The 20,560-nt window shown below is 46.7% G+C and overlaps 1 protein-coding gene across 1 annotated transcript; it reads left to right on the top strand.

Annotated features, from left to right (window-relative positions):
* The first annotated feature begins 654 nt into the window (after positions 1–654).
* MMP19 (matrix metallopeptidase 19) lies at positions 655–19,033 on the top strand. Its single transcript, XM_081898763.1, has 9 exons — positions 655–982; positions 4,196–4,284; positions 5,042–5,172; positions 10,243–10,458; positions 11,761–12,006; positions 14,253–14,381; positions 15,261–15,425; positions 16,262–16,389; positions 18,030–19,033. Exons 1-9 carry the CDS (start codon positions 875–877, stop codon positions 18,255–18,257), a joined length of 1,440 nt encoding a protein of 479 aa, XP_081754889.1. The 5' UTR covers positions 655–874; the 3' UTR covers positions 18,258–19,033.
* The last annotated feature ends 1,527 nt before the right edge of the window (positions 19,034–20,560 follow it).

The raw sequence follows: 20,560 nt of genomic DNA, 5'->3' as shown, positions 1-20,560 counted from the left end.
AACTCCCATCATCCCTAGCTGACAGGACCAATGGTAAGGGATAATGGGAGTTGTAGTCCAAAACATCTGGAGAGCCAAGTTTGCCTAGGCCTGGCCTATCCAAAGCATTTCTGGGGAATAAGAAGCAAGTGAGATTTCCTCACTGCAAGGCCTTGACAGAATGTTATGCAGGTTTCATTCCTGGCACTTGTGCATCTATGAGTACAAACTGCTGGGAATTCTCTGAATTCAACTGCAGAGATGGCAGTGGGCCAGGAGTGGGGGCCCTCCAGATGTTGCAAACTCTCGTCAGCTCTAGCCAGCGTAGCCAATGGTCAGGGAAGATGGGATCAGTAGCCCCACATCTGGATGACCACAGATTTATCCATCCCTACAACAGGCCCCTGTAGCTGCAGAGACTCTCTTTTGCTTTGTGTACTTTTGGGGGTGGGGTGCACTAACTTTTCTTGTGTTTCTAGATCGCAGGCCTTTATCTGAATCGCAATGAGACCCCAATGCCACCGTACAGGCCTTGTTATTAGGAGCCCTTTCAACAGAAGGGCTTGCAGGGAGTGTTTGCTCTGCGAAGAGTTAATCTTCGCAGAGGGGGCTCTTCCAGGCTTTGCGGTTGCAACATGTTTGAGTTGGAAATGACTCACTCCTGCTGTTAGGAGATTTATAAACTTGAGAAAGCAGGGAGCGAAGATATGGATGGATGGAGGGAGCAGGGAGGACAGAGCAAAGCTTGAGCCGCGGAGGGAGGAAGTGGAGAGAAAGAGCTCCAGCGCCGCTTTGGTTCCCTTCCAGCAAAAGCAGTTTCTGAAGAGCTCTGTGGAGTTTCCTGCAAGGAAGCGTTGCTCTGTGTTGCTGCCGAGGGTCTAAGGAGAAACTGGACATGAGGCTGCCACAGCTTCCGTTGCTGCTGCTGCTGTTCCAGGTCTATGCTTTGATCTGCTCTTCCAAAGGTGCTGCTCTCAACCGAGCGGAGAAGAAAGAAGCCATGGTAGGTAGGGCTTGGGTGGCCCCTCTAAGTCTGTAGGCTGAGAAGTGGAGTCAGTGCATTTGCAGTGATGGGGGTCACACGGGAGAATGTGGACAAGCAGGGTAGGATTGTTCCTCAGCTGTGACCTACAACCCCAACCCCAGACTTTCCTGACTTTCTCCAGGCCTTCAGTCCTGGCAATGGAACCTTGAAACTTTCCTAGATGCCTCCAGCCTTATCCGTGTCTCCTGGCTTATCTTGCAAAGCTTTGCTTAGTGCAAACTTTCCCCAGAAAGGGACAGGAGGCCTGGAGGAAGATTTCTCTGGCCAAAAGAAACCCTCAGCTGCCTGGGCCTCCCTGTAGCAGCAGGAACCAAGCTGAACATTTATGGGTGGGTGCGGTGGGCAATCATAACAGAAGCAAACCGCTTTGGCTGCTGTGCAGAAGATTGGCAAGGAGTTTCCACCCTTTGTGAGCTGTTTGTGGTGTGTTTGTGCGGGATGTGAAGTAGGAAAGCAGAGTCTCTCGGCTATCCTAGTGCTGACTTCTCTTTTCCTTTTCCTTCTTCTTTTTCTTCACAGTTTTACTCTTGTTCCTTGAACCCAGCTTGCATTCTCCACTGTTCCCCCAACCTTGGGTTTGCTTCTGCTTAGCGAAAGGCTGTAGCTCATGGGAAGAACATCTCCCTTGCTTGCAGAAGGTCCTAGGTTCATTCCCTGGCATCTCCTGTAGAGCTGGGAATATTCCCTCCCTAAAAACCCCAAGAATCCCTGCCAGTCAGCCCAGACAGTTGTGAGCTAGATGGACCAATGTCCTGGCTCAGGATAAAGAGGGCAGCTTCCTGTATTCCTACCCTCTTCCAAAAAACCTCAAGATATATCTTTCTTATTTTCCTGAGATATATGGTAGATTTTCTTGGCCAGGTGTCCTAATTCCTGAAACATCCATTCCCTTTGCAAGATTAAAAAAGGTAAAGGGACCCCTGACCATTAGGTCCAGTCGTGACCGACTCTGGGGTTGCGGCGCTCATCTCACTTTATTGGCTGAGGGAGCCGGCGTACAGCTTCCGGGTCATGTGGCCAGCAGGACTAAGCCGCTTCTGGCAAACCAGATGAGCGCACGGAAACGCCGTTTACCTTCTCGCCGGAGCGGTACCTATTTATCTACTCACACTTTGATGTGCTTTCCAACAGCTAGGTTGGCAGGAGCAGGGACCGAGCAACAGGAGCTCACTCCGTTGCGGGGATTCAAACCGCTGACCTTCTGATCGGCAAGTCCTAGGCTCTGTGGTTTAACCCACAGCGCCACCCGCGTCCCTCTTTGCAATATTACCCAGCTGTTTTAGGCACCAAAGAAGTCTCTCCGAACCAAGGGCAAGTTAAAGAACAAGATATATTTGGGAAATGCTAGAAGGAAGACTTGATGCTTTCTCTGTGACCTATCCAAAGTGTGCTGCTGCTTTGAACATGAAGACTTCCCTTTTTCTTTCTTTCTTTTGCCCTTGGTGACGCCTTGCTTGTGTTAAAACAGTCATTTAACTGATTCATTTGCCATGAGCAGAACTTGCAGCTTTGGCTGACATGGAGAAGACTTGAAGTGGCATGTAGAAGGGCAGTTTTGGCTCAAAGCAAGCAAGTCAAGTAATAGCAGTCTGGCATGAGTAGTGCGGGGGCAGGGGCGGGGAGGTAACCACCAGCAGAAGATTAAAAAAAAAAGCAGCAGATTAGTTCTCCCCACCAGCTCTCAACCCACTGGATGTTACTTAAAATGGGATACAGAACCCCTCCGAAAGACGAGTAAAGCAAATGGGAATGTGGGGTCCAAAAAGGAAAACTGGACTTTCTTTGTAAAGCAGTATTTGTTGTGTAAAGCAGTATTTGTTGAGCTATGTGTGAGATGGAGAAAGCCTTTGCAAGAATGAAGGGCAAAGCTACATCTTACGCTGGTGTTCTGTGCTTGGAACTTCCCATGTAATTTTCTTTTTCAAATAGCGTCTGCTTGGTGTTCGAATTTCGATTTGGTTTGGGGACAGAGGTTCTAGCCCTTTGCCCCTATACTGATCCACTGGTTTAAATCACCACCCTGATCCCAGTTGCTATTAGTTGTAAAAAATAAATATATATATGGCACAATGCAAAATTCATGGGAATTTAATTGTCAAAAACAGAGTTGAGATTTAATTTAATTGTCTGTTTGATATGCGGAATTGAGATGGACTCAGAAAGTTCTGAGAGAACGGCCTTAACAATTATGAACTCTTTAGAAGTAATAGGAGAGTCTGGGGTATCTGAAAGTATGTGGAGCTTGTTGAAAGACTAAGGTACCCTTTTGAAGAGTGAGGAGTTTGGGTATAATATTTTGCCCATTGTTCCTGAGCATCACCAGTTTTTCTTTTGTGAAATAATGGTGCTTGCAACAGTTTCTTGGATTTCCAAATGCGCCACCAGGCAGAAAAAGTTTGAGGACCCCTGCCCTGTTGGATATGAGTGGGGAAATCTGTTTGGTTGTAGCAGCAGGCAGACCATAGGTCAGGCATAGGGAAACTCGGCCCTCCAGATGTTTTGGGACTACAACTCCCATCACCCCTGACCACTGGTCCTGTTACTTAGGGATGATGGGAGTTGTAGTCCCAAAACATCTGGAGGGCCGGGTTTGCCTATGCCTGCCATTGATCCAGTTGAGGAAAAGTGCAGAAAAACAAGTACTGTGCACATCATTGCAAAAGCAAGGAATGATGCCGTGAAGAATTTCAGTTCCAGACAGGGACATTTGAGATTTCTATCGATGGAGGAGGGTTGCTGGCAGAGATGGCTGTGGCCAGCCTCTTATTTGCTGAGTAAGCATGGTGGTAGTTTGAGTTTCCCGACATGTCTAGAAAGGAGTGGAATCGGGCCTATGGAGATGGAAATCAGGAGGATACCTTGTTCCCATATTTAGCTATTCAGTGAGAATAAGGGACAACATGTACACATCTCTTGGCTCCAGACCAGCACAACCTCATTCTGCTTAGTAGGTTTCCCTGTAAAAAGAAGGGCAGGGAGCGTATTTCAAGAGATATAAAGCATGGGGAAAGCCAGTCCAAACTGTGGTCTGTTGCCCACCCAGCAACACTCATTGCTACAGAAGTTGGTCTCTTTACAAGAACGCCCTTGTGGGCCTTCTGCCCGTTCTCTGAGAGACTGTGCCAATGAGTTGGGGCTGAGAGTTGGTTTTAACAAGTGTCATCATTTCAGGACTTCCTGTTGCAGTTCGGATACTTAGAGAAGCCACTGGAGCAGTTCTCGAATGCTTTGACCGAAGAGGAGATCGAGAATGCTGTGAGGTAAAACTTGAGCCATGAGGTAAACGAAACAAGAAACACACAGCCCAACCCAAACAACAAGGGGAAACCATTACAAAGGCTTTGATTTGCCCTGCGAAGCATCTCATAGCGACCTGGTTCCCACAACATGGTAGGGCCAGACCGTGGCTTAAGCCACATTCCCACCATATATTTAAAGCACCATCAAACCACTTTAAACAGTCATGGCTTCCCTCGACCCCAAAGAATTCTGGGAGCTGTAGTTTGTTAAGGGTGCTGAGAATTGTTAGGAGACCCCTGTTCCCCCTCACAAAGCTACCATTCCTATAGTTCCCTGCTTTTAGTGAGAATACAGTGGTACCTTGAGTTACATACGCTTCAGGTTACAGACTCCGCTAACCCAGAAATATTACCTCGGGTTAAGAACTTTGCTTCAGGATGAGAACAGAAATCGTGCTCCGGCGGTGCGGCGGCAGCAGGAAGCCCCATTAGCTAAAGTGGTGCTTCAGGTTAAGAACAGTTTCAAGTTAAGAACGGACCTCCGGAACGAATTAAGTACTTAACCCGAGGTACCACTGTATATGAATACGTGGGATCCTACGGCGTGGCTGGGGGGTGAGCAAAGTGGCTGTGAACTCCTCTCTGGAAACCTGCACATTCGCATAGTCTCACTAAGGTATAGTTTGGTTCACCACGTTGCACAAACCACCCGTCATGTCTGAACCGCAGTTAAATGCTGACTCCTTGCCTTCTGCTCCCCCAACTTCTGCCCCCTTAGGGCTTTCCAGCTTGCATCAGGACTACGTTCTACCGGACATCTGGATGCAGCAACCCTCTCCCAGATGCGGCAGCCCCGCTGCGGCGTCGAAGACCCGTTCAATGAGAGGACCCTCAAATATCTACTCTTGGGTGAGCATCCTTCAAACTGTTGAATTTGGGGCCAAGCAAGATGCTGGGCAAATGATCTCTCCTCCTGGCCGAAGCAGAGAGATGGATAGGGCTGAGGGAAGCTGGTGCGAAGGCATTTCCCTAAAAAGGGAGTTCTCCTGCTGCGTGGATCTTTAAACAGAGAATTCTGCAGGTTGAAATGTTGGGATCAGAGATCATAGTAACGCTGGAATTGGAGCTGTCCTTATAATGAACGATTCCAGTGGAGGGTTGAATGGACAGTGTGTTTCTCAGGCTCTGCAGAGCTCATCTGCGCAAGAATTCTAGGAAGTAGATTTGTTAGTCCTTCAATTTGCTTTGTGTGGTCAGACTAGTGCCATGCAATAATAGTAATAGTAGTAGTAGTAGTAGTATAGTAGTAGTAGTAGTAGTAATAATAATAATAATAATAATAATAATAATAATAATAATTTATTTATACCCCGCCCATCTGGCTGAGTTTCCCCAGCCACTCTGGGCGCCTTGCAATCAAGTGTTAAAAACAATACAGCATTAAATATTAAAAACTTCGCTAAACAGGGCTGCCTTCAGATGTCTTTTAAAGAGAAGATAGCTGCTTATTTCCTTCACATCTGAAGGGAGGGTGTTCCACAGGGTGGGCGCCACTACCGAGAAGGCCCTCTGCTTGTTTCCCTGTAACCTCACTTCTTGCAATGAGGGAACCACCAGAAGGTCCTTGGTGCTGGATCTCAGTGTCCGGGCTGAACAATGGGGGTGGAGACGCTCCTTCAGATATACAGGACCGAGGCCTTTAGGGCTTTAAAGGTCAGCACCAACACTTTGAATTGTGCTCGGAAACGTACTGGGAGCCAATGCAAATCTCTCAGGACCGGTGTTATGTGGTCCCAGTGGCCACTCCAAGTCACCAGTGTAGCTGCCGCATTCTGGATTAATTGCAGTTTCTGGGTCACCTTCAAAGGTAGCCCTACGTTGAGCAATGAAACACATTGAAATCTATGGAACTTCTAAACGAAGGCTTATAGAATTATGGTATTTATTTATGAGCCAAACCCTGCCCTTGCCCAGAGACAGAGGGTTTTCTCTTAACTGTGCAGGAGGTATGGAGAAGCAAGTGGGAGAGGCTCCTCTTGTAGTTTTTTCTCTTATACAAACTGCAACGTAAAACCCTGCTGTTATCCCAAGTCATCGCACTTGCAGGAAGGCCTGGGCAAAGCCATTTCTTCTCGTTTGGAGAAGCTAAAAAATAATTTGAAAAACCAGCAGAGCCTTCTTGTACTTTTTAATGTTCATACACAGCTGTGATGAGCTAGCAAGCATGTAGCTAATATCATAAGCAGCTGATGAGCTGGCAAGCAGATTTGTAGATGCCTTGAATAAGGTCTGTTTAGTGGTGGCCCCACAGTTTTGGAATGTCCTCCTTGCCTTTGCTAAGCTTTTGGCAGCAAAGGAAAGCTCCCCTCCCACTTCTTCATAGGTGGTAATTAACTTGGGTTGCTGATTTTTGGGTTGTTATAAAAAAATCAGCTGAATTTGATTTGTTTGTTGTTATTGTTTCTATTTATGAAGCTGCTCTTCTCATGGTGCGTTCCTTTTCTTGAGGGGGGGAAGCAGCTAATACTTTTAAAAATAGCACAAAAGATATTTTGCATTTTTTTCCAGTTAGGAAACTGAGGCTAGACTTTCCCAAAGTGTTTCTGGGTAAACAGGAACTGGAACCCAACTCACTTAGGCCCAAACCTGAATCCCCAGCCACCAGCTGAAACTGTGATTTCTGACATTATGGCCAACTTGGGTACCCCGTGAGCCATGCGCCATTGTTGCCATGTTATGCGCCAGCCAGTGTCATAGCCAGAAGTGGAGTCAAGGAAGATTTGACAAAGCTTGGATTAAGTCCTGCTAGCTGGGGACGTGCTCTGTAGCTTCCTGCTTGTAGAAAGTGGGTTATCTAATTAACCCGCCCCCGCTAAGAGAAGTTGGAATGTCTTATGCATTGTTCCGTCCACACTGATGACAGTGGCATGTAAAAACGCAGATTCAGCACTTGGCAAACAACCGAAGTCTGTGGTTTTCAAACTTTTTCTATCATCAGGGGATTCTTGTCTGCTGAGAAACTGCAGCACATTGAAGAGGCATGTTCTGCAGCACAAACACATGTAGGGCAAAAGTCAGGTCTGTTCAGCCTCACTATTACCCAACTTTCAAGGACAAAGTCTCCTGCAGATCCACATTTCTAGGGAAGATCAGTAGTGGTGATCATGTATGGCTGAAAAAATGGCTGCAGAAAAATGAGGGGTTGGCTTTTGCTGCCCAACTCTCCAAGACACTCTGAGTCTCCTAAGTCCATGATTGGTGAGAGAAGAATCAACGGAGGTATTTTCTGTTGCAAGAGTCCCCTGCCCTTTGCAGGCCTGTTGTTGTTGTTTAGTCGTGTCCGACTCTTCGTGACCCCATGGACCAGAGCACGCCAGGCACTTCTGTTTTCCACTGCCTCCCGCAGTTTGGTCAAACACATGCTGGTAGCTGCGAGAACACTATCCAACCATCTCGTCCTCTGCCGTCCCCTTCTCCTTGTGCCCTCCATCTTTCCCAGCATCAGGGTCTTTTCCAGGGAGTCTTCTCTTCTCATGAGGTGGCCAAAGTATTGGAGCCTCAGCTTCAGGATCTGTCCTTCCAGTGAGCACTCAGGGCTGATTTCCTTCAGAATGGATAGGTTTGATCTTCTTGCAGTCCATGGGACTCTCAAGAGTCTCCTCCAGCACCATAATTCAAAAGCATCAATTCTTTGGCGATCAGCCTTCTTTATGGTCCAGCTCTCACTTCCATACATCACTACTGGGAAAACCATAGCTTTAACTATACGGACCTTTGTTGGCAAGTAAACAACCTCAATTAGCTTCTGAAGCAGCACAGAGTTTGCTGGGAAACAATTTTGAAATCCATTGAAGTTGGTGACACATTAGCCACAAGAAGTGATTTTGTTTATTAAAAAAAATAGTCTCTGGAGGCAGAATGGCCATATGAACCAGCTCTGAGTCAAGAATGGGGGTCTGGAAATGACTGCAGTATCGTGAATAAGACATGCAGCCGGATCATATTCAAAAGTAAATCCCATTGATTTCCTTGGGACTCCCCTCACCCCCAGTAAGTCTGCATAAGGATGCAGGCTTAGTCAAAGAACTGTCTGGAACAAATTGAACTGCAACAAAATGTTGCAACATGGAGTGTTCCTGTTTGTCCAGCCAGCCAACCAGCAAGCCATGACCTTTCTCAGGATACTCCATTTCCTTCCACCCATTGTCTGTTTTCCCCAACTGTCCATGGCCAGTGAGCACGTTCTCTTCCTCACTGAACTGCTTGACCACCACAAGCATTTTCCCCATAAACATTTTTTTTTGTACTTCTGCAATCCTTGAAGTGCCCTCAACCACCCAAGCCTCTTGTTACATCTCTCTTGTTGCTTGGATGCTGTAAGGTTTCCATGCTCTGAAAATCGGGCTCCCTATTAAGTAAAGAGTTTGTTATACCTTCTCCCTGTAACTGTTGTAAACAAAAATCTGCCCTTTTCCCTTATGGGGTATCCAAGAGCCCATACAGAGTCCTTAAGTGGGTTCCCTATTGGTAGGAGAAAATAACAGAGGCCAGCCAGAGTATATTGAGAAGCAAAGTGGCTAGTAAGCCTGATCTTTATTGATCTGTTGCAACAGGGTGCTCCCCTCACACACAGGAGAGGAGGAGGAACCCAGAACCCAGGTGTGTTCGCCCTTATGTTGTTGTTGTTTAGTTGTTTAGTCGTGTCCGACTCCTCGTGAACCCCATGGACCAAAGCACGCCAGGCACTCCTGTCTTCCACTGCCTCCTGCAGTTTGGGCAAACTCATGTTAGCAGCTTCGAGAACACTGTCCAACCATCTCGTCCTCTGTCGTCCCCTTCTCCTTGTTGTGCCCTCCATCTTTCCTTTCCCAACATCAGGGTTTTTTTCCAGGGAGTCTTCTCTTCTCATGAGGTGGCCAAAGTATTGGAGCCTCAGCTTCAGGATCTGTCCTTCCAGTGAGCACTCAGGGCTGATTTCCTTCAGAATGGATAGGTTTGATCTTCTTGCAGTCCATGGGACTCTCAAGAGTCTCCTCCAGCACCATAATTCAAAAGCATCAATTCTTCGGCGATCAGCCTTCTTTATGGTCCAGCTCTCACTTCCATACATCACTACTGGGAAAACCATGGCTTCAACTATATGCCCTTATGTAGACATTTTAAAGCTCAAGACCACCCCCAGAAACATCATACCTACATCACAGAAGGGGCGGTCTACAGCAGAAATCTGAGTGGGTTGTTTACCTCCTGTCTGGCAAGTTACCTGTTAATGCTTACTTGATTGCATTGCCTGGGGAGCCTGGCCAGTCTTTTGTAATGATAAATACTTAGTTCCTGAGCCAGGTTCACATGCTCACACCCTATTCATATCTTAAATGTGCCCTTAACACAGGATTTCTGAAGGAAAATACAATGGGGAGGGTTTTCCATTTTCCAGGTCGGTCTTCCTGTGCTGATCTATGCACATGCTTGGTTGGTAGACTTATGAACATTTAACATATATCTAAGACCTCAACGTGGGACGCAGGTGGCGCTGTGGGTTAAACCACAGAGCCTAGGACTTGCCAATCAGAAGATTGGCGGTTCGAATCCCTGCGACGGGGTGAGCTCCCGTTGCTCGGTCCTTGCTCCTGCCAACCTAGCAGTTCGAAAGCACGTCAAAGTGCAAGTAGATAAATAGGTACCGCTCTGGCGGGAAGGTAAACGGTGTTTCCGTGCGCAGCTCTGGTTTGCCAGAAGCGGCTTAGTCATGCTGGCCACATGACCCGGAAGCTGTACACCGGCTCCCTCGGCCAATAAAGCGAGATGAGCGTCGCAACCCCAGAGTCAGTCACGACTGGACCTAATGGTCAGGGGTCCCTTTACCTTTGCCTTTTTAAGACCTCAACATTCCTATCACATAACCCAGGCTAAGCTGTGACTTTCCTGGGATAAAAGCCCCAGTTACTGACACCTCTTGCTCTGCGGCTCCCCCTGCAGGACGCTGGCGCAAAAAGCACTTGACCTACCGGATCTACAGCCACACTGAGGATTTGGGGGCCGCAGCCACACGCACTGCCATCCAGACAGCTTTCAAGTACTGGAGTGACGTGACTCGGCTCACCTTCCAGGAGGTGCGAAGCGGCCGTGCTGACATCCGCCTCTCCTTCCACGGCACTTCTACTTGGGGCTGCTCACGGCCCTTTGATGGGCCTGGTATGGACCCAAGCTTTGCTCTCAGGGGGTTGGGGAGTGACCTGGGGAGTAGAATAGGGCTGGCAAGGAGCAGGGATCTTGAAGCGGTGTGCCACAGGGAGGTGTTGTCTGCTGTGCTGCAGAGATTTGATGGAGCCTCTGCTGAGGGGGTGTCTGGGGGTACCAGAAGCTGGAAGCATCAACAGGAGGTGCTTTGTGGTCAGGTGGAGCGATGGGAAAAAGGCACAGGAGCAGGCCCTCTCTTGTGCCAGAATGGGTTGACATTAAAGTGATACATCATCCCAAACTGGTTTGAACAAGAGCAGGCACCGGCAAAAATCGCAATGTGGGGGAAACCGTGAAACTGGCCAATGCCTTCATCCTTATTTCAGACATCATGATATATATTGGTACATCACAATGTTTCGTTGCTGATATATCACGATGTAGAAAACCAGATATTGCTCAGCCCTACTTTAAAGCTGAGGCGGTTTCTTAAATCACAGGGAAGAATGGATTGGCCTAAATAGCTGATTCTGTCGTTCTGTGCTGCAGTGGGCTTGAAAAAGAAGCAAAGGTTCATCCTTGTTGCATCTCACTCAGTATGGTCGTTAGCATGTGCCTATTTGTAGTTTATACAGGGCACTTTCACTAGATTTGGAATAGCTCTCTGCTACATAGGCGGGGTGCAACACATCTGCGTGCATTATAATTATTATAGATTTTTGTTTAGTTTAGCTTAGCTTAGCTTAATTTAGCTTAGTTTATTTTAGCTTAGTTTAGGACGCGGGTGGCGCTGTGGTCTAAAACACTGAGCCTCTTGGGCTTGCTGATTAGAAGGTCAGCGGTTCGAATCCCCGTGACGGGGTGAGCTCCCATTTCTCAGTGCCAGCTCCTGCCAACTTAGCAGTTCAAAAGCGTGCCCAAAAGTGCAAGTAGATAAATAGGTACCGCTTCGGCGGGAAGGTAAACGGTGTTTCCATGCGTTGCTCTGGTTTGCCAGAAGTGGCTTAGTCATGCTGGCCACATGACCTGGAAAAACTGTCTGCAGACAACCGCCAGCTCCCTCGGCCTGTAAAGCGAGATGAGCACCGCAGCCTCAGAGTCGTCTGCGACTGGACCTAACTGTCAGGGGTCCATTACCTTTACCTTTTTAGCTTAGTTTAGTTTAGCTTAGTTTGGCTTGGTTTGGTTTAGCTTAGCTTAGCTTGGTTTTGGTTTTGGTGGTTTAGGTTTAGGTTTAGGTTTAGGTTAACTTAGCTTAGCTTAGTTTGCAAGAGCTTCTCGCACAGCTCTCAACCCACCTTCCTTTATCTTCCTCAGGACATGTCCTGGCCCATGCTGACATCCCTGAGTTAGGCACAGTTCACTTTGATTCCGATGAGCACTGGACGGAAGGGACCTCGCGTGGCGTCAACCTGCGCATCATTGCTGCCCATGAGATTGGCCATGCTCTGGGGCTGGGTCATTCCCGGCAACCGGGGGCCCTCATGGCTCCTGCCTACAGCGGTTACCGACTGCGCTTCCGACTGCACCGCGATGACATCGAAGGCATCCAGGCCCTTTATGGTACGGACTGGGGGAGGGTTTCAAAGCACAGCCCACCAATGTGCCCCTTTCGCTTTGCAAACCTGCACTCCTTGCTTTGAATGCAATGGGAGCAGATCTGGGTTTCTGACATCTAATTTGGCACTCAGGCCTTTCCATCATGTGGGCCTCAGGCACTTGACTGAGGTGTGCCATAAAGGCAGGGAAAGGGCTTGGGAATCAAGGCTGGAGGCAGATGCGAAGTCCTTGGGGCCAGATAATGCGTGTTCCCTGTCTCTTCTACACCTGCCAGTTGCCTGTGCCTCATTTGGGTCATTGGGACCCTCCCAGAGTCCAGCTAAAAAGCAATCCAAGTATATCAAAGTCATGAAAATAATACTTTTTTTGTTTTAAAACAACCCAGTTTTCTGTATTGTAATACAGTGGTACCTTGGTTCTCAAAAGTAATCCTTTCTGGAAGTCCGGTCGACTCCCGAAACCTTTCAAAAACAAAGGCGCAGCTTCAGATTGGCTGCAGGAGCGTTGGACGTTCGAAAAACGTTCAAAAACCGGAACACTTACTTCTGGGTTTTTGGCATTCGGGAGCCAATTTGTTCGTCAACTAAGTCGTTTGAGAACCAAGGTTCCGCTGTATTTCTTAATTTGTAAAGTGCTGTGAGGTTTTGTAGCAGTGTAGATACATTTTTAAAATGATGATGAATTACCATATTTTTTGCTCTATAAGACTCACTTTTTCCCTCCTAAAAAGTAAGGGGAAATGTGTGTGGGTCTTATGGAGCGAATGCAGGCTGTGCAGCTATCTCAGAAGCCAGAACAGCAAGAGGCATTGCTGCTTTCACTGCGCAGCGATCCCTCTTGCTGTTCTGGCTTCTGAGATTCAGAATATTATTTTTCTTGTTTTCCTCCTCCAAAAACTAGGTGTGTCTTGTGGTCTGGTGCGTCTTATAGAGCGAAAAATATGGGCACATTTAAAATAAATGTTTAAATGAAGCCAGGGAAGGATATGTTCTATAGACATATTATTCTGATCCTCCACCCCACCCCATTTTAAATGCACAATGAGTGCAAGTTCGTCTTTGAGGCAGCTGTTTTTCCAAAGGTGTGGTGTCCATGTAGAAAATAGGTATGGTCAGTGCTCGTGACAAACTATTAAGTGATAATCCTAAACCTTCAAAGAAATGGTTCTGCCTTTCCTCTGGATCACCCCCTGCCCCAACACTCATTTCCTCTCTCTGCATCTCACTACTCCACCCACTGCTGCCTTCATGCTCTGTTTCAGCTATTGTATACCCTAGCAACAGGGAGGCCTGTTCCTAATTATGAGAGGCTTGGGCCTGTTTTCAAATCATGAGGCAGGCCGCTGCTCTCTAGGGGAGGTGCGGACGGTTGCCAGGTAACACCAGAACTTCTTCCTGATCCTTCCTCAAGTAGGTTCTGGATGGGTTGGGAGGCAAAACACCAACTTGTCAATCCAGTGCCAAGGAATCAGTAGCTGGCCAAGAATTCTACCCTCTTTCTCACCCCAGTTATTTCCCTTCCTTTAATATATATGACTTCTCAATTTTATACATTTTAATAATTTTACAATTACTTTAACCATTCAAAAGTTGACTTCCTTCCCCCTCTTTCTTCACTCTCTCTCTCTCTCTCTCTCTCTCTCTCTCTCTCTCTGCATATTCCAAATTAACTTAATCATTTATTCATCTGCTTTAAACATATACTCTTATAAAACTGCAGGTTATTACAATAATCCTGCCAATATCCTTAGCTGTTTAGAGTTTGTTTGTAAATATTAAATAAACCGTTTCCATTCTTATATTTTTTTAAAAGTTGGTTTCTTGATTTCCTGTTTTTCCAGTAAGTTTCGCCATTTCTGCATATTCCATACGTTTTTGTCTCCTTTCTTCTTTCATCAGAACTTCTTCTGTCCATTTTTTTGCAAATAACATTCTTGCCGCTGTAGCCGCATACGTGAATAAATTTCTGTACAGTTTGGGTAGTTCTGCCCCTGTAGTTCCCAAAAGGAAATATTCTGTCTTTTTTTTTTTTTACAAATGTTATTTTAAACATTTTTTTCAATTCATTATATATCATTTCGCAGTAAGCTTTAACCTTGCCACAAGACCACCTCATAGGATAAAAAGAAACCTTCTTTCTCTTTCCATTTCCAACACTTTTACAATTATTTCCCTTCCTTTTTCCTTTTTCCTTTTTGGTGGAGATGCTGGGCACCCAAAAATAATTCCCTTCCTTATATTTACCTGCAGGCAAGAAGACCATCCCAACGACATCAACAACAGTGACTTCACCTGCCCACAGTACTGTCCCGGCTGTTTCACAGAAGCCTAGTAAAATCCCTAACCCATGCAAAGATGGACTGGATGCTATCATGCTAGGTAAGGCCCCTTCCTCACTCCAACCCCTAAATCCAAACACCACCACCTTCCAGAACATACTCAACCCATCCCAGGTTTGCATAAATGGATGTCTCCCCGGTATCCCTTTCTAGCTGGCTATATGATGTTTCATTATACAGTAGTACCTTGATTCCCAAACTTAATCCGTTCCAGAAGTCTGTTCCAAAACCAAGGTGTGCTTTCCCATAGAAAGTAATGCAAAACAGATTAATTAATTCGTTCCAGACTTTTAAAAACAACCCCCAAAACAGCAATTTAACATGAATTTTACTATCTAATGAGACCATTGATCCATAAAATGAAAGCAAGAATCAATGTACTCTACTATAAAATAAATAATACAGTATTGTAGATGATAAACATTAAAATTTAATTCCACCCCCCCTTATGTGCACTGATTATAGTCATTGTTTGGATGGGGGGCTTTTATACATTTCTGCAGTCACAAAATCAACCAATCAGTTGCAAAAACTGATTTTGGGACACACAGTCATAAAAACAAGTCACAAAAACGAAGTCACAAGCCACAGTCAAAAAAACGGAGTCTCATTCCGTCTGAGACTCAGGAAACACCGTGACAGAAAATGAGGCCTCCATTGGGGGTAGCAACGGAACTGACGATTCACCTTCCTAGAGAAGAAACTATTTTATTTTTCTACATTTTTAGTTTCTTCTCCCGTTAGATTCACAAAATGTTTAGGGGTATGCGTCCCCTCAGGAAAAAAAGCACTGGATTTATGAATGAACACATGCAAAACTGACTCAAAGCAGAAACACACCCCTTTTGGGACTAAAAAGATTAGCATGCTAGATTCCCACTTTTTAACATTTGATCCATCACTTCTGCACCTTGCCTAGGGCCCTATGACAAGACTTACGCTTTCCGTGGCGATTACGTGTGGACGGTGACAGACTTTGGTACCAACCCACCCATGAAGATCTCGGCGCTGTGGAAGGGGCTGCCTGGGGGGCTGGATGCAGCTGTATATTCTCCCCGAACTGGGCGCACCTACTTCTTCAAAGGTCTGTGGGTCTGAGAGTTGAGAAATAAGCTTCCTGCTTCCCTAAATGATCTAAACCTGGTCCTTTGGAGAGAGATTATGACTATGATTATTACGCCAAAGGCTGTGTACCTCTGCAGATGCAGCTCTTCTTTGTCTTGATCAGCTGTGTGCAACTCAAAAGTGTTTAAATCCTAAACAGCCTCGGCCCAGTATACCTGAAGGAGCGTCTCCACCCCCATCGTTCAGCCTGGACACTGAGGTCCAGCTCCAAGGGCCTTCTGGCAGTTTCCTCACTGCAAGAAGCCAAGTTACAGGGAACCAGGCAGAGGGCCTTCTCGGTAGTGGCGCCCGCCCTGTGGAACGCCCTCCCTTCAGATGTCAAAGAAATAGACAACTATCTGACTTTTAGAAGACATCTGATGTCAAGGAAATAAACAACTATCTGACTGTTAGAAGACATCTGAAGGCAGCCCTGTTTAGGGAAGTTTTTAATGTTTGATGTTTGAATCGTGTTTTTAATATTCTGTTGGGAGCCGTCCAGAGTGGCTGGGGGAATAAATAGATGATGATGATGATGATTACCCCTTTTTTTCTCCCACAAGCCCCAAAGGGCCAACCAGCCTTTCTCAATCTATGGGTCCCCAGATGTTGTTGTACTACAACTTCCATCACCCCTAGCTAGCAAGGCCAGAGCTCAGGGATGATGGGAGTTGTAGTCCAACAACATCTGGGGACACACAGGTTGAGAACTGCTTAAGCCTCTGACACAGATTGCATTTGTATTGCCAGCTTTTAGCCAGCTGGTGTGTTATCCTCGCATTGGCTCCTTGTTAATTCATGTCACTCTGGCTACAGGTATTAAACTGTGGCGTTATCGGGGATTTAAGCTGGATCCTGGCTATCCCAAACCCCTCACCCGCATCCCAGCTAAGATAGATGCTGCCCTCTACTGGCCTCAAAACAAGAAGATCTTCATCTTTAAGGTAAACTGCAATAATAACAATTGCAATATATTATCCCTTACGCTATCCAGGCATGTAGAACGCAGACATGTGTTTTAAACTCTCTCTTTTTGCTTACTGTCAAGTTCAATTATCTTTTGAACATGTTTAAATGCCTAGTTTTAATGGTCTTTTGTTGTTAATATTTTAGGGTTTAGGTGGGTTGTTGTTGTTTTTTGGTATATGAATGTTGTGAAATAAACCTAAGGGACTGACAGCTACTGGCTAGTATTGAGGCAGGAATAGTTTCAACAAATGGGCTGCCTAGGAGCAGAATGTGAGCAGGGGGACAAATAATAGAAAATTTGGGCGAATGAATGATTAGGGTGTGGGGATATTGGCCTTTAAGTCGCAACAGTGTTCATTCTGTGCTGTTTAAATATTCCTTTCCTCTGCGGCACCTTTCATGTCCCAATTCACTGGCATTTACTGGGGAAGGGTAGAAAGAAGCAGGAATTCCCAAGGCCCCAAGGCATTGTGGGAGATTTTTGAGGGGACATAATGGGCACAACAGATCCTCTCTTAGTATGAGCCTTGACAGGTGGATGCTAGCTTTGAGGTGATGAGAGACATAAGAGAAGGGTGTGGATATGTATTGAGTACTCTCCGTAGGAGCAGGCAGAAGGCAACAGAGGGAAGAGGGACTCACACTGTTCTAGTGGTGGCAAAATGGCCAATAACATCTATTTATGGCTCCCAAGACAATGGGAGGTTAGGGTGATCACTGCCTGCTTTCTGGCTGGATGGTTTTCTTGTTTGCCTTTCCAGCAGCACGTTTTTAAACAGTAATAAAAAGCCTTTTGCTCGGAACAGTTTCACGTACACTTTTTCATGTCCAGTGGTGACTTTCACCTCAAAATGGAAAAGTTAGGAGATAGATGACAGATGATTAGATAGATAGATAGATAGATAGATAGATAGATAGATAGATGATAGATAGATAGATAGATAGATAGATAGATAGATAGATAGATAGATGATATAGATGATAGATAGATAGAGATAGATAGATGATAGATAGATATAGATAGATAGATAGATAGATAGATGATAGATATAGATATAGATATAGATAGATAGATAGATAGATAGATAGATAGATAGATAGATAGATAGATAGATAGATGATAGATCCTAGATGATAGATAGATAGATGATAGATAGATAGATAGATAGATAGATGATAGATAGATAGATAGATAGATAGATAGATAGATAGATAGATAGATGATAGATAGATAGATGATAGATAGATAGATAGATAGATAGATAGATAGATGATAGATATAGATAGATGATAGATAGATGATAGATAGATAGATAGATAGATAGATAGATAGATAGATAGATAGATGATAGATAGATAGATGATAGATAGATCTCCTAGTTTCCTATCTCTGTGGGGAACACCAGAGGAAATGGAACAACCTTTAGAAGTCATCTGAAAGCAGCCCTGTATAGGGACATTTTAAATGTTTAGTGTTTTGTTATGTTTTTGTATATGCTGGAAGCCACCCAGAGGGTCTGGAGCAGCCCAGTCAGATGGGTGGGGTACAAATAATAAAATTATTATTACTATTATTACTGGGGAAAGTGCAACCATTCCTCTCTTTTTTCCCTAGGGCACGGGCTACTGGCAATGGGACGAACTGGGAAGCCACTTCTCCACTCTCCCCAGGAAAATCTCCAGCCTTTTCTCAGGGGCGCCGTCACACCTGGACGCCGCATTCACCTGGGAGAACGGCAAAGTCTACTTTTTCAAGGGCGGCATCTACTGGAGACTCAACGACCAACTGAGAGTAGACCGGGGCTACCCACTGAGCACAGCCGAGCGCTGGATGAACTGCTAACACTGGCAACGATGCCCTTGCACACTTCCCAGGACTGGCACAGGTGTGCCAATTAGACAGCACACAACTATTGTTAACAGACCCAACAGTGACGCCTAGAGGTGGTGTATTGGAACAGCAACTCTTCTGGAAAGAACCAAGCTTGGGAGAGCTGGAGCAAAACTTAATTACTGTTCCTGCTGTGCATTTATCTTTTCAGTGCTGGACATCATAAACATCCCCATTTACCTTGGCATCAGCATGGGTGGCAGAAGGGACCCAACTCACTTCAGGACACAGGGAGCCTTGGTTGGGGGGGCATGGGGTGTGTGCCTAAGTGTCTTGCCTCAATGTGAGAAGACAGTAGAAGAGTTCAAAGTTGAAGACGGGGGTTTTCCCTGTTTCTGTAAGATTTGAAGGGGGTGGGTATGATACGGGCACCATTGATCACCAACTGGCCTGTAAGTTTGGGTGGCAGAGTACTGACTGTTCACTTTTATCTCAATCAGTAGAAGAGCTAGCTGTTCATTTTTTAAAAAATTAATAAAAATATAATTAGGATGACATTTTTAGGGAAAGGGTCTGGGCATACCCATTAAGGGCAGAGGGCTGGTCCTTGCGCCAAACACTCACACACATGATTTCTGTGGCAGACCCAGAGGGTTATTACTGACTGTATTCCATGTGATCTTGTGTATCTAGCAATATGAATGATGACTCCAATTTGCAGGGCTTGAATGGCACTCATGCCATATTCACTCAGCCCACAATAAAAGGGATATGTGTCCCTCCCCCCACTCTCTCTTTTCCTTCAAGAATTCAGAATCCTTTAAGCCAGTGGTTTTCAACCAGTGTGCTGTGGCACCCTGGGGTGCCTTGAATGACAGTCATGGGTGTCTGGCCTCTGTCCCTCTTTCCTTCCCTCCCTCCTCTGATGTCCTCTCACATCTCTGCCTCCCAGTGGCGTAGCGTGGGGGGTGCAGGGGGGGCCGGCTGCACCAGGGGTTAGGGGTGCAAATCCACGGGTTAGGGGGTGCAAATCCACGGGTTAGGGGGCGCAAATCCACGGGTTAGGGGGCGCAAATTACTTGCCTTGCCCCGGGTGCTGACAACCCACGCTACGCCACTGCTGTCTCCCAAAGGGTTGCACGGCCCAGGCGAATGGTGCCTCTGGGGCTGGCCAGGGGATGCTTCCCAGGCCCCTGTGGGGCAGTGTGAGGAGGCACTTCTCTTTGGGGCAGCTCCGAGATCAGGGGCAGCAGCTGCAACTGCCCAGAGGACTCCCAAGGAGAAGGGAGAGGAGGCTGAGGGAACACTTCACAAAAGAGGGTGTTCAAAAAGCGGCGAGGGGCTGCCGGCTCTGCAGGCAAGGGGTGGCATATAACTGGGCTCCTGAGCCCCACAGGGGTGCCACAGAAAGAATGTTGGTCAAGGGAACCATGGACTCAAAAACATTGAAAATCTCTGCTTTAAGCAATATTCTGTCCCACCACCAAATGCAGCGATGAGAAACCTGTAGCCCTCCAGATGTTGTTGAACCCCACCTCCCCTCATCCCTGACCATGGGCCTGCTGGTATGGCAACTGAGCTGGGGGGGGGTGGCACACGAATTTGCTATCTCTGCTGTAAAAGTTCCTGCATGTGTATCAGTGTTGGTGCTTATCTTTATTAAAGGTAAAGGTACCTCTGCCCATACGGGCCAGTTGTGTCCGACTCTAGGGTTGCGTGCTCATCTCGCTCAAAAGGCCGGGAGCCAGGGCTGTCCGGAGACACTTCCGGGTCACATGGCCAGCGTGTCTAAGCGGCATCTGGTGAGCCAGCACCAGTGCAGCACACAGAAACGCCATTTACCTTCCCGCTATAAAGCGGTACCTATTTATCTACTTGCACTTAGGGGTGCTTTCGAACTGCTAGGTGGGCAGGAGCTGGGACCGAGCAACGGGAGCGCACCCCGCCGCAGAGATTCGAACCGCCGAACGTGCGATCAGCAAGTCCTAGGCACTGAGGTTTTTACCCACAGCCCTACCCGCGTCCCTGCTTATCTTTATTAGATGCTCACTAATGTGATCGCTGTGTGCGGGCGGCGCTGTGGTGCAGGTGGCGCTGTGTGTTAAACCACAGAGCCTAGGGCTTGCCGGTCGGAAGGTCAGTGGTTCGAATCCCCGTGACGGGGTGAGCTCCCGTTGCTCGGTCCCTGCTCCTGCCAACCTAGCAGTTCGAAAGCTTGTCAAAGTGCAAGTAGATAAATAGGTACTGCTCCGGTGGGAAGGTAAACGGCGTTTCCGTGTGCTGCTCTGGTTTGCCAGAAGTGGCTTAGTCATGCT

Source organism: Podarcis melisellensis (genome assembly GCF_964234715.1).
Source record: "Podarcis melisellensis genome assembly, chromosome: 2".
In the NCBI taxonomy this organism is placed as follows: domain Eukaryota; kingdom Metazoa; phylum Chordata; class Lepidosauria; order Squamata; family Lacertidae; genus Podarcis; species Podarcis melisellensis.
The sequence above is the reverse complement of the archived record's forward strand: the minus strand, read 5'-3'. Positions and strand labels throughout refer to the sequence as shown.